The sequence below is a fragment of the Opisthocomus hoazin genome, chromosome 4 (genome assembly GCF_030867145.1).
Source record: "Opisthocomus hoazin isolate bOpiHoa1 chromosome 4, bOpiHoa1.hap1, whole genome shotgun sequence".
Classification (NCBI taxonomy): domain Eukaryota; kingdom Metazoa; phylum Chordata; class Aves; order Opisthocomiformes; family Opisthocomidae; genus Opisthocomus; species Opisthocomus hoazin.
The window spans coordinates 89,331,969-89,355,334 of NC_134417.1; the positions used below are offsets into that span (position 1 = coordinate 89,331,969).

The window sequence follows — 23,366 nt, forward strand, 5'->3', positions numbered from 1 at the left end:
CCAGGAAGTTTAAAGACTTCGGAGAGCAGAAGGCAAATATAGAGAAATCATATTTGCAGCTGGATTTAAATCTTTTGAATTTTAAATGAATCTTGCAATGCATGAAGATTTAGGATAAAATAATATTTTTTTTTCCCCCTTCCCTGCTAAAGCAATAGATTTTTCAAAGTCTCAGTCTCTGACTTCTTGTAATTTGGTGCCACAAATTACCAGCTACCTCTTATTTCCTAAAAAAGGAATATACTACATATATTGGCAAAGCTGATGACTGTGTTTTCCTAAGCAGCCAGGAGATGTCAGTTCTTAACAGAATCATCCAACAAAGTTCCCCAACAACAACAAACAACATAAACACATGGACTGCAGAGCAAACAGATTTAGACCCAAAACTGAGCAACGACTACACACACCAGATGTTTCTGGGATGTCAACAGTTTGGATTGCTTGTCTGCAGTTGCTGAAGCTGCCTACAGGGGATATTTTTAGAGGCACATATTTTATGAGATGTATCCTTGTTTTTCAGCAGTTCCTCAGAAAAAACCTAAGTTTTGACCTTTCTTCTAAGCATCAACAGTGTTTTAAGGGTCAGTGCTCTGGGAGTTGCTGTCTTATCTGTCCAAATCCAGCTGTCAAGACAGGCTTTCAGCCAGCACACTGGTAGCAAAGAAAGAAGATGCAAGCCCAGCTACAGGGAAAAATAAAAAAAATCTATGTGAGATTTCCAGCAGTGCGAAGTCCCCTGGGGCCCTTCACCCGGTTGCCCTGGCTGTCCCACCTGCAGGCTCCAGCATCGGTCTTCACTCACAGCCCTTTGGGCAACCAGAAGACGGGATTGCTCGTGAAATAGCTGAACGCTGATGTTCATAGAATGAAACAGGAGAGAGAAGGGACAACCGGTGGCAGCCTGCTGGGGAAGGCTCTGAGAATGCACCGCCTGGGAGCTGAGCTTTTCCCAACTGCCCATCATCTTCTGCCTCTCTTTTGTTGTTAAACCACGTGCACCAGTGCCATCGGGTGGCAGGAATTTCGGTGCACAGCCTGGCACCATTGCTTCCACCCGGCTGTTCTCTGTGAACCAGTGTTCTGGCTCTATTAACTACCAAAGCCCCTCCAGGGTTGTCCATTACTCCCAACACATTCTGTGCTGCAGCACAGAGTCTCCAGACTGGCTGGACCGGCTGGTACATGGTCTGCATGGAGCTAAGCACATCGCTCCTTCCTCCATCCAGCCACACTGTGCACAGCCAGGGTCGGAGACTCGGTCCTGAGAGCACATGGTGAGGCCCTGCGCGTTGGCTCCACGGGCAAGTCTCTGCTCCAGGTCCTACTCCTGAAATGATTTGAAGCCAATGTGTTTGACAGAGGAGAGAATCGACTTCTTTCTTTCCCAGGCGTCTCCTGGGGCAGGGTTCCATTTCTGTAGAGCAGAGAGCTGGTATTTGTAAATCACCTTTTGAGAAGGCAGATTTTTTTGCAGGGACCAAGGGTGACCTTGCTCAGGAGCTCCTGGGCTGTGATGGGCATTCTGCAAGCCCGGAGAGGAGACCTGTCTGCTTGCATCTTTCATTTCACCAGAGTTCGCCCTTAAAGCTGGGTCATAATTTTTAATCTGTGTCTGTATTTTGAATTACGAACCTTTATGATGTAGGATGCTTCTGTTCTCACCCATTTTTGGCTGAAATCACAAACCTGATTTGGAACCTGACCTTTTTTAAAATAAAAATGTGAATATTGTGAATTACAGGACATTTACTTATATTTGCAAAAGCCTCAGTTTCACCAAGCCGGTGGTTTTTGCTGGTGAAGGAGCAGAAGCTGCTCAGGTAGAACCAGGAAGCCGTGAAGCTCAGGAGATGTCATAACAAAGTTTTGTTCCATGCACCGCAGAGGACACGTTCACTGACAATGACACCCTTTAAGCACCGCTGAGCATGCATGCACACCACAGGGCTTTTCCAGCAACTTACGCTCCACTTGTAGGGGTCCCAAGCGTTGAACCATCCTGTGAAGTTGAGGGGTTCATGGCCCTGCTTCACAAGTATTATTGGAGTTGCTAGGTCTCTCCCTGCCGGATGGGTCTTCAGATACTCCTTAGCCGAGGCAATTGCCTCGTTTCTCTCGTGTGTATTGGAGGCTTTGCCAACCCAAAGGAAAATCTGCAAGGAGAGAAGGTGTTGAAGATCAGTGAGTAGTAAGGACCCGTGCAAGCGTGGCTCTTTGTTCACCCCTGCCATCTGAAGCAGAGATAAGACTGGAAATGTTGTTTCCCAATAGTCCCCTGGGATGTTCATCCCAGATTTACTCCCAGCCAAGAAGGATTTTGCTTCTGAGACAGGCACAAAGCATAAAGATTTCAGAAAGCAGCTCTTGTGTACTTCAAGGTAGCTAAACTCAGTACTTGCCTGGCCAAAAAATCGAATGTCCTCAGAAAGCAAACCCCTCAGCACCAATTTACAACAGTCTAAAACAAGTCCTCACCATCAGCACTGGGAAACGAGGAGGAGGGTGTCTGGGTGCCACCCCCTCATATAAGCTGGCAAAGACTGGAGCCGGTCCAGCTCATCTCACCTCGGAGCAAAGGCATGGACCAGGTGTCTCATCTCATCATGCCAAGGCATGGATTGTCTCACTCACATCTTTTGTATCTGGGTGAGAAGGAGTGGACATATGCCTGCTTGTCTGACCAAGCATCGTGAAGGGTTTGGAGATGGGACAGAAGGCATATTGCCCTCGGTTTCACATTGAATGATGGATTCAAACAAATTAAGCCATAACCGGTATGAAAATATGTCTGGGGGAAAGAGGAGGGGGAGTCAGTGCTGACCTCTTCCCATGTGTCTAGCAGCATGACATCATCTTCGTCCAAGTCTTCCTGGCAGAAGCCTACCACTTCTGTCATGATGAATCGACCCGTCTGGTTGGAGCACTCAAAGAGGCGAGGCTGGTAGTGTGTGACCTGCTCTTGAAACCTTCCTCATGCAGGGCAGGGAAAGAAAAAGCAAGAGAGATGGAAACTTTTCCCTCATGGTTTACTGCAGGGCCCTGCTGCTACTTGTCATGACCTTGATGGAAGAGGTGGGAACATGTCAACAATCATCTGAGGGCCTGAAATTCAGCAATGTCAGTTCTTGGGGGATTCTCAGACGATTTAAAAAGTTTGAAGGTAGCTTTTTCTCCACCCAAAGAGGGCAAAAGCAGAACCCTTCTCTCACTCTGGAGATCAGTCTGATGTCAGGTGAAAGCCAGATCAGATTACTTAGTTGCAGAGGAACCCATCACCTGCCCAGAGGGCTGGAGAAATCCAGGTTGTTCAAACGCAGATTTAGTTTCACGAATCTTCTGGGGCTGCCCATAAAGCTAATAATTGTTGGAAATGGAACATGTGATTCATGTAGCCCTTATGACAACATACGGGATGGACTTACTGTGGGGAAAGGAGAATGCAGCACACTCCTGTCTGCAGGGTTTGGATCTGGAGTGCCTACTTCACAGAAAGCCTGACCCAAAACCTAGGAGACATCTCGGTGTGGTTTCTGACCAAGCTTTTGGCAATATTCTGACCTTGTAATCCCTTTAGTGAGGACACAGTATCTAAGTGCTTACTCACATTCATGCAAAGTTTTGATACCTTGATCAATGCTACCTGGCCAACCCCAGAAGAACAAGCAGATCACTATTACCTCTTTTCACAGGCGTAAGGTGCTTTGCCTCCCAAGGCTTCCCAGAACTCTGCTGGCTCTTGTCCTTCCAAAATGGTGTGCTTGTCCCGTTTGGAAACAATGTCAGCCACCATTTTTGCCATCTCCCTCTCATCTCCACTGCATCCCTGTGTTCAGGACATAAGATTGAGGAGGAGTTAGAGCAGACTGGCAACACTTTACTGTGGGGAAAAGCTGGCTTCATCCTACCCTCCTCTGGAGAGTCTTAGACCTGCCTGAATGCTTTTGAGGGTTTCATCTGAGCTGGTCACTAAGAATCCATTTCTAGTCCTTGAGGGGACATTCAATGCAGCCAATGGCATGTAGAGCAAAACTCACGTAATCATAGAATGGTTTGGGTTGGAAGGGACCTTTAAAGATCATCTAGTCCAGCCTCCCTGCAGGGACATCTTTCTCTAGAGGGCAGGGACATTTTTCACTAGATCAGGTTGCTCAAAGCCCCATCCAACCTGACCTTTAACATTTGAAATGATGGGGCATCTGCAACTTCTCTGCGCAACCCTTCTGCTTCAATTTGATCTACCATCTTGTCCTGAAACACATGACTAACCCAGGATAAATAAATATTCTCTAATCATGGCTAATTTCTTACAGCTGGAGAACCTGGGGTGCTTTATTCAGCTGAAATCTGTATGAACTTCTAAAATGAGGTGAGATGAACCCCAAGATGGGTTACTTCCGTAGAGAGAGGGCTGTGTTGCCGCTGCTCCAGATGGAGCCTTCCTCCACTGAAATTCATGGGCTACCTGCCCAAGGATACACCTCTACAGCTCAGTGGAGGTCGGAGACTCGAGCCCCACACCAGCAATTTCGGCTCCCTTCGGCTGCTCCCCTGGACTCACTGCCGTCTCACCTTCCCGCACCACAGGTAGCAGACTTGGCTGGTCGTCAGCAGGAAGACGTCGTTGGAGTTGAGTGAGGAGGCCCGGGCTGGCACCTCCGTGGCCTTTGTGTTTATCTCGTCTGTGCCCCTCACCTGGAAGAGGCGGATCGCCGGCTCGGGCGTGCTTTTCTGAGCCCGGCTCGTGCCGCCCTGCAAGGAAACAGAGGGAAGGATGGTACTGGGAAGTGAGGAGGACACGGAAATCCAAGGTGCGACTGGTTTGAGGAAGAAGGCTGCTGCGCTCTCAGCCCTCCACACTGCTGCAACAACAAACCATGGTCCTGCACAGAGCAGGTGAGGAAATCCAAATAACCTGCTGGATCCAGGTCAGAATAAAACCCACATGGCATAACTTACATCTTTCTCCACGATTACTCTGAGTCTTGACCAGCTCCCATCTAGATGCTGGTGTTCAATGTGAGCAGATCTCAGTGTCTGCAAAGCATTTGCCATGTAATCTGGGCAAGGCAGCTAGACTCTGATTTCCAGTTGCACTTGGCTTAGTTGAACATCTACCATGGAAGCCATATGGTGGGACAAACACTGAGAGCTGAGGGCGATCCCCCTCTTCCCCAGCCATTTGCTATGTCTCCACCACAGATGTCAGCAGCCAAATCAGCAAGTGAAGCAGGTTAGTAGTTAATGTGATACAATTCAGGCAGGGACAAGTCAAATGATGTAACAGTTTGTAGGATATTTTGGACAACTCTCTCTGGATAGTGGTACCTGTAATTCACAGGACGATTGTTTTATTGTAATTCTGCAACATATCACAGAATCACAGAATCACAGAATAGTAGGGGTTGGAAGGGACCTCTGTGGGTCATCTAGTCCAACCCTCCTGCCGAAGCAGGGTCACCTACAGCAGGCTGCACAGAACCTTGTCCAGGCGGGTCTTGAATATCTCCAGAGAAGGAGACTCCACAACCTCCCTGGGCAGCCTGTTTCAGTGCTCCGTCATCCTCAGAGGGAAGAAGTTCTTCCTCATGTTCAGACAGAACTTCCTCTGCTTCAGTTTGTGCCCATTGCCCCTTGTCCTGTCACTGGGCACCACTGAAAAGAGCTTGAACATATTCTGGAATAGAACTGGAAAGAACATTACATATTAATGCTGGAGCTCAGGGGTGGACAGCTGAGTCTGGGTCAGTGCAGGACTGTGTTTACACATATGGCATTCAGACTACTTGGGACGTAGCAGAAATGTTCCACCACTTCCATCTGCCAGCCCATGCAGAACGGGCAGGGTCCTTTCCTGATTATCAGCCCATTTTTCTGGTCTATTTCCATTGGAACTGCCAAGCCATCGCTGGTGCTTGCATCTTCTGTTGCCTGCGCGCACAAAACCACGTTACCTCGTAAATGACCAGCTTGCCCTTGAAGATCGCCAGGAAGTGTGTGGGCTCCTTGCCCATTGTCACGCGCACCTGCACGGCCTCGTCCCCATGCTTCTTGTCCAGCTCGATGGCGTTGAGGGCACAGGCGGTGATTTCATCCACAGAGGCATGGCGACCCTGGGCAAGAGAGAGAGAGATTCCGCATGCAATGTGCTGAGATGAAAGGTGTAAAGCTCTGCGCAGTGTAACATCCTGCCAGTCCCAAGCCATGCGTATAGCATCAGGAGATCAGAGATAAAACTTCCAGATATTTAAATTCCGCTTGCGTTCTGTTTTTGAGAACTTCAGCACCCCATTTGCAAAGCTTCTCTCTGCATTCTAGGGGAGGAAAATATGCTTTAAAAAGGAAAGCAGAGATATGCATATATCCACGTGACTCCAGGAGCTGAGGCTTTAAGGGACAATCTGAAAGACTGCAAAGTTTGACCTCAGCACTGTAAGCCACATAATCCTTCACTCTTTCTGTCTGACATTGCTGCCTCTCAGTCTGATGCCAGCTTGGGCTCAGTGTCCACGCTGCCTACAAAGCACAGCTTGGGATATTTGCAATGGACAACGGATGAGAAAAGGGTAGCTGAGTTCTTCTGGATGCTTGGGTTGGGGTTTTTGTGTGCAATTGCTTCTTTCAGTTTTAGGCTTCTAGCAGACACAGCACAGTCCCTTCTGCTTCGGTTTGACCTACCTGCCACATGTAGAGGACATAGTGAGGCCTGCCTGATCTCAGGTAGGTGTACAGGACCAGGTAGCAATCACCCCCGTAGAACTGCCCGTATGTCTTGGGATTCACCGGCTGCATTTCCAAGTCCTCAATCCTCCACACCTAGTGAAAGAAACATCTTGGTGAGAAGCAGTGGAGTCAACATGAAGACAGAGCACAGCCCCTTTGCTAGCAGACCACTGAAGTTCAGTTCTTCAGTTGGAAAGATAACCCTTCCCCTCTCTCCTGGATGCCAGCCTATGTTCCCCCAGCTTGACTAAGTGCTTGCTGGCAAACCCAGGTCTCTCCAGTGACTGTCACAATACATGTGTTATTAATGGACTTTCAGCAGTAGGTGGCCCTCAAGGAGGAGCAGCCTCCAGGTCCCTCTCAGCCTCAGAGCCCCTCTCTCAGCCAGGTCCATCTTCCATGGGAGGTCAGAAGAACGGGAGAGGGGCCTCTGCTCTGCACAGGTTTGACTGATATGAACCTAACAAGAAGACAGTGTGAGAAGGGGGTCGACTGTACCAGTCTCATGACCCACACACGGCAGGAGAAGAGTCATCTTGATGACTGCTTTGCTCCACTGGTCATGGGCTGAAGGAGAAATGCCCCTGAGCTACTGTAACTACTGCATTAGTTAAGAGTTTGCAAGCACTTTGTTCTGGTTGCAGCTGTGCTTCCTTGGGGAGGGTAGGTGAGCTTCACGTGAAGGGGGTAGGGAAGGAGGGTAGGTGAGCTTCACAGCTCCGTACAGATGCTGCATGTGAAAAGGCAGAGATGTGTGGAAACCAGCTGATTATTGCATCCTCTGTCAGTAAAAGGAGCACTCTCACCTCTATCTCCCCAGAGGCATCATCCACCATTCTCTGCTCAGCAGCTAGCTCCGGTCTGGCATGGAGCTGAGTGGTGTCAAACTTCACCTGCTCCACCTTGGCTGCATGCACCAGCAGAACGAAAACAAGAACCCGGTGAGTGCACCATAACATACAAACCCTCTGCAACACCCTCACACACACACACACACACAGTCGTTATACACACAAGAAAAAAACTGGTCTGTGGTTGCAAGAAGCCAGCCTTGCCACCAGTAAGCCAGTGCTGATTTGGGGATAAGCAAGAGTTCACACACTCCGGTGTAGATCTGTTACAGGCTGGCAACTGGCCATAGAGCACATTCCAGTGATGACTGGCTGGTAAGAATACTAGTTATCTCCTGACTGAAAATTCGTAAATGTTTTGCAAATCTGTATGTATTTCCCTCCTTTTAATATCTCTCTTTCAGAAATAAAATGGCTACTTTTCTCCAGTTCATGATAAAGAGCGAGACTATTTATGGACAGCATGGAGAGAAACAAAGGTGGAGAGAAAAGAGAGAACCTGCAAAGGAAAGAGCTTTGTGGCTCTCAAGCTGTTATTGATGGAGACATTCAGCATCTCTGTCACCATTCCATCATTCATCAACACGGTCTCTCTCTTCGGTATCGTTTACTCTCTGGGGTTAATGCGTTGTGATATTCACTTCAGCAGTGTGATAAATTGAGGCATGGTTTACACCCGGTGTAAATACAGAATAATTCCATTGACGTCAGGAGGGTCTTGGGTGGATGCCAGTGTAAATGAAAGTGGAATGTTGTTCAACACTTCCTTATCAGGTTCAGCATTAGCCCTTTGTATAGAAAATGAAGAAGTTTTGCTAGTGTGAAATTTTTCATACAGTTTTTCAGACGAGAGTGATCTTCTGCTGACATTAACATTTGGAATAAATGGCAGTTTGGTTCGTATAAGAAGCCTCAGCAGTTCTGAATGTTGAATGCTCCAGAACCCTTTGCATCTATTGACGAAGGTGGAAAATACAAGGCGTGAGAAGAATGTGCACTAGTTTTTCAAGATACTGAAGGCAGCAGAGAGTTAATGTGAATGATATTCCCTCTGCTGTTGCTTAGCAGAGGTAGGAAAGCCAAATCCAGGACAAATACACTCACCAATTTTGCCAGTAGTGTAGACTTTGCCCAGTCCTTGCGTTTCATCCTTTTCTGTCCACCTCTGGAAGAGCTGTTTAAACATGGCTGACTCTGCTCCATCATTGATCACTTCAATGTTGGTAGATGAAGGATAGCCTTTGGCTTGGATAAAACCCTGGTGGGGTTGAAAAAGAACATTAGTGGGGACACACCAAGCTTTTTACAGACGTGAGAAGAGGGATGTGGAACTGAATCAGCCCAAAGAGTGAATGTCCCCCACTGGACACAGTGACACGACCAAGGGCAGGATTCAGCCCAAGACTCGCTTTCAGATTTATAAACGGAGGTGTCTACAAGTTCTCCCTGTAGTATCTATGTTTATTTCTGTGTTTAGGGGACTGAACGTTATCCCTAGAGGCTTGTCACCTGGATCACATCCTAAACTTAATCTCTACATGGCTCCTTAGCCTTGAAGAAAATCTCACTCAATGGGTCTAAAGTAAAGCCTCCTCCTCTGTCTCAGACAGCTCCATAGATGGCTTCTGGTGATGGATCTAGGAGTGGAGGAAACAGTGATGCAGTGTGCCCATGACCCAAAAGTCTAGTTCAGTTCTTTGCTTTTCTCCAAACTTTTTGTCCCGCTTTAGAACAGGAAGACTATCCTCCCTGTAGCATGACAGAGAGCATGCATGCCAAGGCAGCGAAAGGATGGTGGGTGGCTAAGTACCCCAGAGCACGATGTGTGTTCTGAAGGGACAAAACTCTCACAAATCTCTTGGGTTTTTTTTAATTTTTTTTTGGCCGTAAACCCAAATTATTTCTTAGCAAAAGACCTACTATTCCGTTAAAAGACTCCTTCAGCAGAGGTGCTTGGTACAATATGAGAGGAAAGAAATGTTCTGCCACAATGCCAAAGTTGTTGTTCAGTTTTGGGAAGTGCTCTTGTGTTTATCTCAGCAGGCTCCAGGATGACATGGAGGTACAGTGCTGACAGCCGTGGTTCAGGGAAGAAGCCTGATTGTGGGCTTCTGAGCATTCATCTTCTGCTGTAAATACTGCAGCCACAAACTACCCCCAGGGAATAGCAGAGCAGATGGTCTTCCCATCCCTCCCACCTGCCACACTGAAAGAAAAAGATATCTTTTGTTTTACATAAGTAGCTCGGGGCCAGAATTTGCAGAGCTGATTGACTGCCTACTGAAAAGTATCTGAGCTAAGCTTTTGAAAGCAGCATAAAGGACTGTGAGATTAAGTGTTAAAGGAACATTTTTCTAAGGTTTTCTTCTCTGAGACAGTAGGTGCAATGGGTAACGAGGCTGGCTGTCTCCAGGTAAGACCTAATTGAAGGTGAGGCCACTGAAGTTCAGTATCCCCTAGTAAGATCTCACTGAAAATAAGGCCTTTTATGGTCTTCACTTAAGTGAACAGGTGAATTAGAAGCAAAGTTCTCTTGTAGCCTTCACTTCAACATGCCAACTTGTAAAACAACTACCAAAAGCCTTACTTGCTCAGGCTCCCTTGAGGCAAAGTTTTTCTGAAAAGAAGTGTTGAGGCTTGCTTTACCAGAACATAACTGCATGGCAGCTCGTCCGAAGGAGCAGCATTGGTGCCACGGCACTCTGCTGGTGTGCTCTACCTTAACGTGAGCCCTGGTCTTGCCTCAGGTTGGCCAATCTGAATTAATAGCAGTTAATAACAGAGCTCTTTCTGCTCAGTGCAAGAGCCCTATATCATCTCCAAACTCACATGCAGAACCTGGGCCCAGACTCTTTGGTGTTGTTGCCTGTAATGGACTTGTGATTGAGGCCTGTAGCACCTATACGAAAAGTCTGCCTTTTCCAGAAAGCCCAAATAATTGAGTTCCTCACTGACTCGCCCAAGGTGTTACTCTTGATTTGGAATACAAAAGATGCTTTTCAGGGTGAAAGCAGTGGCCTATGCTGGCTGGGACAGTGGCATTAGGAGATGCTGTTTGGTGAGCACACATGAGCTTGGTGGCTGTCTTCAGTGTGATCCCTTCACTCTCCCCAGAATCCACAATACTGTGTCACGGATGTTAGAGAGGACATAAGAGACCCTTTAGCATCTGGTTATGCACCTGTTGACCACGAATTTGTCTAATCCCCTCTCGACCCTGCTGATACTCTCTGCTTCCACCATCTCTTGAATCAACAAATTCTAAAAGTTCACCATTTACCGTGTAACAAAGTATTTTCTTTTATACTTTCTATTCTTTACTAAATTTATTCTTAGTTTCAGTGGCAGGTCTTAGTTCTAGTGCAATTTGGTGACTAACAATTCTGTGTTTACGTCATCACACCTCCCTTAGACGTTTAACTACTCTCTCTGTTATTTCACAGGCCAGCTCCTCAAGACCTACACTTAATTGTAATTAGTGGTCAGATCTACATTAGCACTTAGTTCACCTCCCACAACACTGTTTGCACTACATCACAACTCACCACAGCTCGAGTGAAGGCTGCTTTTTTCTCTTCCAGGCTGGAGGCTTTTCCTCTCCAGACGTAAATCTTAAAACCACCTTGGTCTAAAATGTAGCAGTCCTGAGGGGAAACGGAAAAACAGACGTAAAAAGCTCTGTGCAGGCAGGTCCTCATCTGTAGCCTGCTCAGGTTGGATCCTTCTTGAAGATTTAGACTGGATGTAGATCTAGCTCATTTCCTTGCCTTGCAGAGCTCTAACCCTGGTGCAACCATTAGTAGAAGCAACAGAGGATGGATTTACTGTGGCTCATGAATGGACTACAACGACCACCAACCCTACAGTACAGGGGTTCACGGGGACACTGGCTTTGTGAGCACACCCTACCCAGGCAGATGCACTTTAACTGCAAGGTGTTAAAATATGTATTTTCCTTAGGCATTGCTCAAAACTGGCCATTTCCATCTCATGAGAGATGTTCCCAAATCAGCAGAAACACCAGCTCGAAAAGGCTGGGGGGGAAGTGTATGCTGAAATACGAGCCTCAGCCTGCTCTGCTTCAGCACTGCTGATGGTGGTGCTCATTTATGCCAAATCTGCTACTAAAGGAGCAGGACTAGTCCGAGTCAGACATCCTCTACACCGCTATTTTGTGACACCCATCTGGAGCTAAAAGTGTTGCATCGTTGTGAACGTAGCAGGATCCCGAACTCGAAGGGGGTGAGATGGATGCCAAGCAGCCTGACTCCATTGCAGAGAGCTGGTGGTCCAAACTGACAGCCCACTGTGTGACCAAAGGCTTCTCCTTTTTCAAACTGAACTTTGACAAGAAAAGAAGAAGCTTCATATGCCTGTAAAAGGAGACTGAGATTTAACAAGGCTGACACCACGGTGGATGAGGGAGCTGGAGCCTTACAGCGCAACGCTGTTTTGGAATAAGCTGGTTTGCACTCCAGAGAATTAAGGATGAGCAATTCTCTGACCAATTTTAGCCAGAAGGATATTAGGAAAGCCTCTGTTTTCTGAAAGCCTGTGGACAGAGAGTCTGTAAGGAATCTCCTTCCAGAGTGGGTCACTTAGAGCAGGCACTTGCTGCAGAAGGAAAATACACCTTCAGGATTTTATGAGCAGGGTATTTATTTGCTCTGAATTCTGCAGATGGAGGGCTGTACCTGAACATCAGGTATTAAGCAGCCTTATTTCCATCTGGAATTTATTCCTGGCCTGCGGCAGTCCTTGACTCCGATTGCCAAGCTAATATCATCCTTGGCTGGGTGAGCTGATTTGCCATCTCTCGTTAGAGCAGCTTCAATGCACCACCTACCTCTGACCACTGAGGCTGTAGGTGAGGGCTAAGCTGTCCTGTTTTCAGAGGACACCTGATAAGCCTGAAGGATGGCAGGGCTGATAATTTTCAGGAAATAGGGTATCCCATTGAAACAGGTGCCCAGCTGAAAATAAAGCAAGCCACAGCGTCCTTTTGTCGCTGTAAGGGCTGATCGCTTTCTCTCACCTCGTGCTGGAGCAGGTCCTGCGTCAGGGGCCGGGTGGCTATCTCCTGCACCACCAGGTCATTGTCCTTTTCGTAGACACTGAAAGACAGAGTCAGCGAGTGGAATCAGGCTTCACAGCACTCATCATGAGAAAGGATGTGGTTTGGAGCCCATCCCCGGACTTACTGGTAGAGCCGGACATTTGCTTTCTGCAGCTCATCTGCTTTCGTGTCCGGGATGGTGTCTCGGAGCTCCCCGTGCCTCTCACCCAGCACCATCTTCATGATCTGCATCAGGTCCGGGGAGTCTTTCTCGTTGTCAATGATGCCAATTTGAGCGCGGCCGCCTCTTTCGCTGTCCCTGATGCTGCGAGCCAGCGCGAGACCCTGCACAAGGATCAGCAGCGGGTAAGTCCTGATGCAGACAACAAATTCAGCGAGCCTCAGACCTAAGGCAATGACTGAGCACCAATAGTCCAAGCCAGCTTACCACAGCTCTCTGAAGCTTCGAGAGTCGTCCAAATTTAGCTATGAAAAAGGGGGCTGTGCCTGTAAAATCTGCTTATTAATTAACTCTCAGGAAAGTATTGTTTATTATAGTCAGTACTGGTGCTTGCTCCCACAGGGCACAGGCGTGCGGTAGCTGTAGCAGGCTATGCCTATGTGTGACAGTACATAAGCAGGACCAATGACCTTCTGAGATGGTCTAGGAGAGAGAATCACACATGCTGAGGACAACTAGGCTGGATGCTGCAGAGCTGCAGGACTCAGGGCGCCCCGTGGTGAGATTTTACATTTAAATGTTTCAAGTATTCAAAACACGTGGATGTTTTCTGTGAAAAAAGCAGCATGAAATGCCAAGCAACTAATTAGGCTGAAATCTCCATTTTCCATTGAATTCTTTTTTTTTTACTGTGACTCTTACCACAATAGCTTTGAAAGGTGCCCCTCTTTGTTAGACCTAAGAAATGACCTGATTGCTAGGGCTGAGATGAACCATGGCCTGTTTCTCACACTAGCCATCCCTCTACCTGCTCCCCTTCCTTGGTATCCTGAGGGTTTCTTTGTCTCTGCTCCATCCTCCGCTGGATCTTCTTCTCTAGCCGTTGTGTCCTGGAAAATCGCCTTCCCTGTGAAACTTCCCCCTCTCATCAGGTGACACCACGTGAAGAGCAGACCCACCTGCTTTTTAATGTGTGTAATGATTGACTATGAGTTTGGCCACCAACTTTGCTGACGACCCTTTGATATATCTTGCTTTATTAAATCTCTATATCTCGTTTCCTCTATCAGTAAAATAAGGATAATGACCCCTTTGCAAAGTGCCTTAAGAGCTATGGGTCTGACCTATCAGCACCTCGGTTGTGTATTCCTGCGTGTCTCATACTGACCAAGCTGGAATTCCCTGTGAAGCTGTAACAAAAAATTAAAATTCATCTACCCCTGAGGTAGTTACTGCAGCTAAACTTACTGGTGTTGCTGATTTTTTAGGCCTATGATGTCATGCAAACTACAGGGCACAGAGGGATGAAGATGGACCTTCCCAGAGAGAGCTGGATGCCCTTCTGCAGCCAGAGCCAGTGATGTGCCCACAGCTGCCTCCAAAACACAAGATGAGGCCAGGTCTGAACTGGAGGAAAATACTTCCCTGGCCCTCTGATACCAGCAGATGGGCAAGTAGAAGATTTACCGTGATCTTCTCTGTTCATCTCTGTGTTGCTGGTTTTACTGAGATTTTCACTGTGCAAACACCGAGTGCTGTTTCTCTATATTTTTTTTTTCAGGCATAGCAAACTAAATGACTTTTGCCTGTACTCACCCTGGATTTCTCAGCAATGCTGCAGCTGGGTCCATTCCACTGAATCAGCACTTTCCCGAGGTCCAGCAAGAAAACATCACCCTTATTGAAACTGTCCCAGGAAAGCGCTACCTGTCATGAGGAAATGCAAGCATTTAGCAAACTGGAGAGGACAACAAGGGTGGCAGGAGACAAGTCACAGCCATTGTGAACTTGCCCACGGGGATGTAGCAACTGGTCTCTAAAGACATGCTCATTTTTCTAGCACTCAGCTTTTCACTGAACCCGATGGCTTCTCTCATGATAACACCAAACCCCTAAGTGAGATCTTGAAAGCTGTCTTGTAGTAGGGGTCCTTGAGCAGAGATGAGCTATCTAGCAGGCGCACCTGGTTGAAAGTAGGTGTAGGAGGAGAGGCAAGGAGAAATGATCCATAATGAGAGAGGTGTCTTCTTCTTACCTCTGTGGCTGACACGTGCTTCTTCCCCTTGACATGAAGAAGACGCTTGATGTTGTACATATTGGTCTCCACATGCTTAAACCCTGAAGCCACTCCTCCCTTCTTGTAGCTGTTGTGTAGCAGAGAAAAAAAAGTTAGAGCTGATTATAAAATACCTTCCCCCCTATCTTCTGAGAAAACGCAAGCTTTTGGTGACACAGAAAAAATTTAGAGCCAATATAATCTCAAAGTCCTAAAAATGGAATGTCAAATGCTGTGTTGCCTCACTCTACTGTTCATGGTCTCTGGTCAGACCATGACTCCTCACTGTGTCCATCCGCTTGTTATGGGTGTTGTGTTGCTGTTGTGCATCCTGGGAGAAGGTGTGTAGAAGAACAGGCAGGTGAGGGACGGCAACAGAAACATAACACAACCAAACTGAAAATTCCATTAAACATGGCAGTGACATCTCAGAATCGAAATATTCCATAACTTTCAATTAAAAAATGAAACAGATTTTGCAGAAAGCAGACTTTTTGCTAAAATTTGGTTTTCTTCAAAATAGTTATTCTATTAAAAGTAGCTTAGGCAGAAACTGCTGCCAGAAGCAGAACGAAATGTTATCGTAAACAGGTACAGGATACCATCTTTCTCTCAGCTTTAATCTACCAATTTTGCTCTTCCATCCTTGAACACGTACTTTGCAATAGCTGCTGTTAGCACTGTGTTGCCTCACTGCATGATGCCATCCCCTCCTTTCTGTGCAGCTTTGCAAGGAAGACACAATCACATCACGTACACGGTTCTCCAAGAAATTCCCAGAGCCTTTATACTGTTACTTTAGGCAAGTCTAACCCACTTTCATATATACTACATCATTTTAGAAAAAAGATCCAATGTTCATACTACAGTAATAATTGATAAAATGTAATTGCCATTTATGGGAAAAAAAGGGACAATTGCTAAGCATCTTATAGTTTTTTCCATATGAGCAATATATGTATTTTATCATAGCTTGGAAGAGACTGGCAAATGTGGTCAGGCTTATGAGTGATTCACAGTACTTTAAATTTGTTTGGCCCATTTGAACATATCCACAGAAGTATGATCTGGTGATTAGTCCATCTGCAAAGGTGTAGAAAGAACCTGCTATAATTTCTCATTCTGCCTCGGACTTCCTGATTGACCTTAAGGATGTGGTTTAGACCAAGATGAAGTCTAACTCATACAGATTTCAGAGGCAGATGATAGGTTTCCAAACAGACTTCTAAACCTACTTGTTTTTCAAGGTCTGAATTTTAGTCCTTCATTGTCCCTTACTCATCTTTAAGATGAGGGTAAAAGCACTTTTCTGCCTCACAAAAGTCCTGAGTAAACCCATGAGAGGTTGCAGGGATGCATGACTCAGAGGTATCAAAAGCCAGACTGGGATATAGGGTATTGACCAAGGATATGTTTTCATCTGAGTTTTCTCCAGCTGTCTAAAGGCACTGAGGCTGTTTATTGCCAGTGAAGTTCCTCCTAGAGGATGGCTATTGGAGTCACCTTCCAAAGGCCCCAGCGTGAGCAAAGACCACAGGTTTGGATTCAACGGTGTCTTTAAATGGCAGAAGTTTGGAGTCAAACTTTCATTCTGCTACAGGAACAGTAGTCCCAGTGTGAGCCATATCAGCACTTCTTTTCAAAGTGGATGTTAGTCTGAAGTACCCTGAATGGGCATATTAATCTAAAGTGTGAGGAGGAGAGGAAGGCAGGCCTTGGGGTGAACAAAAGGGAGGTTAAGATGCAATTACTGCAATTATCTGGGAAAACGACCAGTAGAACAGAATGACATGGTTCCAGTCCCAATGCTTACAACTAATTTTTTCAAAATTGGAAATTTTTCTTCTGAATTTTGACCAACTTCAGTGCTGTTCCATGTTTTTCAGATTTTTGCAATGTTGATGGCTCTGGGATGTAAAGAAGCAGAGGGAACCCCAGGGACCATGACCCACCTCGTTGCAGGGTATTTTATGCTACTCACATAATGCCATTGCGGAAATAGCTTTGGAAGGTCTCGGACTCGTGTCCCTGCACTTCCCGGTGCTGCACGGGGCTCCCCCCGAGTGCGTTGTCCAGCTGGGTGACGTACAGAGCCGCGGCACCTTGCTCATCCTGAGATGAATTATTCCCAATCCAGTAATGCAAATCCACAGCGGAGCCGCGAGAGGTTCTTTTGGTCTGGGAGAGGTGGGAAAGATGAGTCAGGATGAAGATGTCAAGATGTTTCAAACAATATGACTGGCTGGGGATACCAGGTAAAACCAAGTGACCGTGGAGCCCTTTCCCAGTTCTGCATTTCTCCTGGGCAAGGGGAGACAGGACAGAGCTTTAGCATTCTCCCTGGGAGCTCAGCCTGCAGCCAGGGACCTTATTCAGGAGAGCATTTATGGGATTTGCATCCATATTGAACAGAAGGATATGTCTGTTGGATATTCTTTCACAACTCCTGTTATCAAGGCAAACTGAGCACCTGTGCAATTACAAAAATTAACACGTTCAACCTGCCCTACTTTTGAAGAGTTTGATATTAAAACTTAAAGGAGACTGTTCTCATGGGTCTCTTTTTAAAATGTAATGCACACTGCTATTGATTTGTCTGCAGATACTATCCTTTTTTTCCTATTCTCTTTCTCATATCACACTACATAGTAACACAAACTGCCTCTGAATTCCTGCTGGCTTGCAAATCAGACAGAACTCCAAATGAAGCTTAAGCCTGTGTGTGTATGCTGTGATTCATCTTATTAGAGAAAAAAACAAGAGCCTAGAAAGAGGAGGCAAGTGATCGGAGAACAGGTGTGCTTATTGTGAGCTGTGCCAGTTATTTCTGAGCACCTACTGTGTTAAACCCTGTCGTGGACACCTGGGAAAAGTAATGAAAGCTCATTTTATAAACTGGATTTGACATGAGGTTCTGTTTATTTGCTTTGCGCAGTGATACCACAGCGAAACACAGTAGAAGAACTTCAATAAAATACAGCTCAGTTCCTCTAGGTGCAGATAATTGATTTGTGGTAAAACCGCTGAATTTAATACAGTGCTGTTGAAGACGATCAAAGTCTCATTGTCCTGCAGACAATTTTTCTTTGGAAAGCCTCCAGTGAAGATGCAGAATGCAAAGACACGTATTTTTACCTTCCCGTCTGCAGAGGCAAAGGAGAGTAGTGGGCTGATAAGGGCTATTCTGCCTGGGAAAGCTATTGCAACGTAAGCTGAGCCTCTGACCATCAAACTCTATGCTGATATCTGTAGTCAGCTCCCTGCAAGGACACTCCTGTTCTGCTCTAAACATGTCTTTGGGTGGCTGCTACCAAATTGATTCATCATTTGAAAAGTAGCATAAAGGCATGTGCATGGTGAATTAGAGCAGGAGACTCATTCTGCGTCACGATCCCAGCCTGCTCTCCAAGCTTGACCTGTAGTGGGTGTGCATTTGTTTATTGTGTGATAGTGGAGGCTTTGCTGTCTCTTGATTGATGGAGATGTTTGCAGCAGGGACTCTCAGACCCAGGAAGTGGGAAATGCTTCTGGTTTTCATGGTATGGATATTTTCTGGTACAGTGGGGCCTGGATTGTGCTGTGCAGATGAAGAGATTTGGAAGAAGTTCTAGGAGTTGAGTGCAATGCATTGTCCTTTGTTCATTCGGGGACACAAGGCTGTTTGCACAGCCCATAAATTAGAATTGGTTCTCAGAAGTTCCTCAAGATTCTGGCTAGCCTGAGTTCAGCTGGTTGCAAGTAGGTCTGGACCAAATTTGGGTCAGACGGATGAAGTGTCCTAATGGGGACATGAGAAGGGCTGCAGAGCTTCTCTGCTCCTTGCGTGATGCAGAGTTGGTGGCACAACTCCATAATCCACATCATCTGCTGAAAATGACACCTTCCAGTTGGCCACCTCTCACTTCCTTGAAAGACTCCCATACATCATGCAAATGTGGGTCTTGATTTAGTTTGCCAGGAATGTACTGGCCATTGTGCCATGTCTGGACACGGCTCAGTTGATTAGAAGATAAATAATTTTAACAAATTACTAAGTTAATGGTTCCTCTTGACTTCTGATTGAACAAACATACAGTGCTGTTGCAACAGCCACTTTAAATTCGGGTGCGTGATTAGATGGTGAACGCACATGCACAATCACTTTTGCCAACAGTGATGTTCTCACCAGTGAGGATGCCTATCACCCAAGTCAGAGCTAAACAAAAAGGGTTGAACCAGTTGCCTACCAAAGAGACCAATATTTGTTAGCCTTACTTACGTGCAGAATTATGTAACAGTCCCCTTCAAAAAAGGACCCATAAGCCTTTTCAGGTACAGGAACCATCTTCATATTCTGTAAAAAAATGAGTATTTGGGTCATTGCTAGCATTGCAGAGCCACAAGATCGTAGGCATGAAACAGGACAGCTGGGGTGCATGAAACACTAAGGTGACCATTAGGGTTTGGAGAAGGAAGAACCAGGGCTGTGCTCATAGACTGGGAAAAGCCACTTCTGGTGAAAATCCCCAAAGTACTAAGAGATGAGAAGGGGCAAATGATAATGCTGCTTGGCCAGACTGACAAGTATTTTTTACTCTCCTTGCCCTCTGCAATCCTGTAGGCCTGGAGCAAGAAGACTTCGTGGTCAAGCTGAAGTGCTCCAGAGCTTGCATTTATAGAGAATTTCCCAGCGGAGTGAGCAGATCTCATCCTAGGCGAAGTTTTGGTACATGGTTTTTACTCAGTACCCACAAGTTCGAGGTTAACTTGCAGACCTTTTTTGGGATGAACCACTTTGCCAGGGATTCATAGCAACTAGCAGTGTTGAGAAAAGACACACTTGAGGACACTGATGTGTCCCTCACCCCTCCAGACCCTAATTGCACACTTTGTCTGGTACAAGTGCATAATCAACCATCCACGTCCGCCCAGTGCAGGTGCCTGGATGTGCCACCCACCAGTATGCAAGCAGCTCCTGGGCTTGAATTGACTCTGTGGTTCCCTGGAATTAGAGACAGACATTCTTCTGGTGGCCTGACTTGTTTCCCAGCATACCAGCTTGACCCTTTTGAACCGACAAGTCTCTAATTACAGATCCTCTGGAAAGAAGCTTAGTACAGTGCCTTGCAGAGAAATGGAAAGGCAAAGACCCTGTGATACCTGGAACATAGCTGGGACCTGAGAGGGCCACCACTACTTGTAGCCCCTTCCCACTGCTCCCCTGAGTGGACTCTGGACCTCATTCTAAGCCCCTTCTTGTTGCAGGGGAACGTTCCTGGTGAATTGGGCCAGAAAAGGGCAGGATTGAGCACAGCCTGGTTCCAAACCAAAAGAAAAGACCACTGCAAGCAGACGGTGACCTTGCGAGCTGCAGTATCTCTCCCTGCAGTGACCCATTGATCGGAATGGGAAAGATAAGGATGAAATGCAGACAGGCTCCATGGGATGCCTTTGCTGCAAAAACAGGCGCCTTCTCCACCATGGTTGCCAGTATATATTAAGGTTACCTATGCATAACCCCTCTTCTTGGTGAAACAGGGAATTAATTTCTGGTGTGCTAAAAAAGCCTTGCACTGGTTCCCGAAGAGGGTGAGAAAGCCTCCAGTTCTGGAGCAACAGCTTCAGTCCCACCATATTCATGTTTCCTCAGTCACTGTTATCCTTGATTCACAGAGCAGGAAACCAAAGCAATAACATGTTGAAAGTTACACAGGGAGATGCTGGGTCTCCTGTTTCCCACTGTATCTTATCTGTAACACCTTCTTTTCCCACCGAGATTACTTCAGGAATATCTCTTTCTTGAAACACATACACATGCAGAGGACATATGCCGTCATTGCCTCTTGTCTCACCTACCTCTATGCTCCATATTTGCAGTCCCAGCTTTCTCTCGATAGGTGGGAGATTCGTGTCACCGTCTGTCATCCTGCAGTCTGAGCTAGAAGGGAAAGGAAGAAGAAAAAACAAAACAACTATATAATTGGATACAACAGTAAGTGTGCTAGTCAACTGGGTTCTTCTTACCATCAGCGGAGGTTTAATACGGGTAATCCACACCTTGAAGTGTCTCTATCTCTCTGCTGACTATGAAGACAGCACAGCTGCAGTGATCAACAGCTAGGTGGGATGAACCCCCATTCCTGGGCTATCCATGCTCATGGGGGGCCAAGAAAAGCATGTGATCACGTCCCAGCAAAGAGTGGAGACGATACAGTTGTTCTGGTGTGGGATTATTTTTCCCCTATTTGAACAGGTGAAAAGGATTTGCCGGGGTGTTGGACCTGACATCAGTACTGCTTTGTTCCCACCATGGCATGAGAGGTGGCAGAGACAACAGTGGACCTCCAGGAGACCCTTGTTATCCTGGACAAGTCACCAGAGGTCAGGTCAGGTACCCTGGGGCACTGGAAGCCTAAGTAATGAAGGCCTTCCACTTCACGATGAGATTCAGGTCTAAATTAAGACACCTGCAAGGTATGTCAGGGCAGGGCACCAGGCTCTCAGCTCTGTAAAGGTCAATGGAGACATAGCCAGCACAGTCAGCAGAGCGTGTGAGCGATCCAACTGATGACCCAGGTGACTACTTTACATATAGCTGAGCAGCTCCCTAGGCTCTGCTGCCTGTATGGGGAAGAGGTAGGTTTCAGGCTTCAGTTGCCTACACAAAGGTGTTTGGGGACATTTGAGATGTTTCTGGTATCTCCAGCTGCCCCTCTGATGGGTGAAGGTCTCCCATCTATCCCCTACCATACCTACCAGCTGTGAAAAGAAAAAAGGACTACCCTTAGCTATGCACCCCTGTTCCTACTGCTTGGATAGCCGAGGTTTTGCTCAAGAAGCAACTTCTGAACCCAGCCTGTTCACAGGGCAACCCCCTGGAGCAAATGAAACCCAAACCCAATGTATATGAATACGCTGGGTTATGTCCTAGCAGAGCTGGCTGGCCTGTGGGGCATGGCAGGTGCCTCCTGAGCAGCTCGCCTCCGCTGCGGCGGCCATGGGACAGATTGTGTTTGTGCGGGGGCAAGACCCATATCAGCCTTCCCCGTATGAGTCAATCCTGCCCACAAATCAAGGCCCAGCTTTGCGAGAAAACACGGCTCACTGATCACTGTGTTTTGTGTTCATGTGCTTCGCCAGCGCGCTCCCCCGATTTGCATTTGCTCGTGGCAGACTGAACGATTGTACTATGTTAAAAACAACAACAGCTTGATTGACCGCATTTTCTTCTCTGTCTCCGGATGAAAAGGCTGCACTGATTGTAGGCCACGACATCTCCTGTGCTCCTCTGCTCAGCTGTAGGAAACCGCCTACGAGAAGGAACGGTGCCACGGCTGCCTCAACTCGGCACAACAACTGAGTCACGATAAGATGAAAAATAAAAGAAGCTATTGCACAAAGCCATGGAATAAGCTGCTGAAGGAGTAAAAGAACAAAGAATGATGATCCTCTGCCAGAAGGCGTGTTTATTTCTTGTGTTATGAGAGCATGGAGAGTTGTGCTGCACTTGGCACCATAAAGTCATAAGAAGGGATGGTCCTGCTCCTGAAGAGTCTGCACACTAAGTAAGAGCACAAAAATTGCTGCTCTAGGCAGGAACGTTGGTCCACCCAGATATCTCACAGCCCAGAGCTGCCAGACCCTGGCTCTTTGCACAGGCAGCAGAGAGATGCAAGGTACCTCCAAGGGTGTTTTGGGCACAGCCCCAACACCTCTCCGTCAACTGAGCAGGCACCCACAGTCTGGCAACACTCAGTCATGGTGGTCAGACATGCTCACTCCTTCCTGAAAACAGATATATCTGAAGGACTGTGGAAGACTAAGTCCATGTGGCCTCATGTACCTACCAGAAGCGCTTTCAGCAATGTTCATCTCCCTCTCAGGTCCTCCAGATAGCTTCCAGGCAAGAAGACATACAGCAAGGAGAAAAAAAACCTCAGTTTTCCTCTCAATTCCCAGAAAGGTAACTGAGACCAGCACAGGTTAAAAGCCAGTTCCAGGAAGATATTTCAGTGTCTACAGAGGAGCTAGACAGTTTTCCGAATGGGGTCCTGACTCACCTACTGTGAAGTCCAGGGTTATCAGGAACCGAAGCCAAAAAAGTTATTCCAACTCAGATCTTTACCTGAAAGACCTTTCCTTTCTTTTAATATGGCATTTGAAAGGTCCCTATCAAAGAAAGACCCAAGTGAAGCCTCCTTCCCTCATCTGTCTTTTTAATATATTTAGGATTTTTCCTTCCAGCATCAGACCAGGAATAATCGCATAACAAAGCCAGCAAAGATGTTTACATGTGAGGGAGAATTCAGGGGGGTGAAGTTTTTTAGCAAAACTTCTACTGCTCCCCGTGGAAGGCAGCAGGCGTCTTGCTCGCCTGGTAATGGTGTAGGAAACCGGCAGCTGGCCAGCTGTGAGACACAGCTGGCTCCCTGCTTCTCCCAGAATCCCAGCCTCTCCTGTTGGAAAAGTTAACCCAGAGGATTTTGAGATTCCTCTGAGCGCAGACAGCCGTGTTGGACA

General features: G+C 46.8%; 1 protein-coding gene across 1 annotated transcript in view; it reads right to left on the reverse strand.

Annotated features, from left to right (window-relative positions):
- The window catches only part of VILL (villin like), a 37,003-nt gene that overhangs the window by 3,953 nt on the left and 9,684 nt on the right, over positions 1 to 23,366 (reverse strand). Inside the window, exons 2-17 of the mRNA XM_009942985.2 lie at positions 20,703 to 20,784; positions 19,126 to 19,200; positions 16,849 to 17,045; positions 14,847 to 14,955; positions 14,408 to 14,518; positions 12,776 to 12,975; positions 12,610 to 12,688; positions 11,120 to 11,218; positions 8,679 to 8,832; positions 7,530 to 7,630; positions 6,679 to 6,816; positions 5,955 to 6,113; positions 4,573 to 4,752; positions 3,681 to 3,826; positions 2,825 to 2,969; positions 1,968 to 2,156 (exon numbers count right to left, since the gene is read on the reverse strand). Coding sequence (XP_009941287.2) covers positions 1,968 to 2,156; positions 2,825 to 2,969; positions 3,681 to 3,826; positions 4,573 to 4,752; positions 5,955 to 6,113; positions 6,679 to 6,816; positions 7,530 to 7,630; positions 8,679 to 8,832; positions 11,120 to 11,218; positions 12,610 to 12,688; positions 12,776 to 12,975; positions 14,408 to 14,518; positions 14,847 to 14,955; positions 16,849 to 17,045; positions 19,126 to 19,200; positions 20,703 to 20,771 — 2,151 coding nt within the window. The 5' untranslated portion in view covers positions 20,772 to 20,784. The remainder of the gene's footprint in view (positions 1 to 1,967; positions 2,157 to 2,824; positions 2,970 to 3,680; positions 3,827 to 4,572; positions 4,753 to 5,954; positions 6,114 to 6,678; positions 6,817 to 7,529; positions 7,631 to 8,678; positions 8,833 to 11,119; positions 11,219 to 12,609; positions 12,689 to 12,775; positions 12,976 to 14,407; positions 14,519 to 14,846; positions 14,956 to 16,848; positions 17,046 to 19,125; positions 19,201 to 20,702; positions 20,785 to 23,366) is intronic.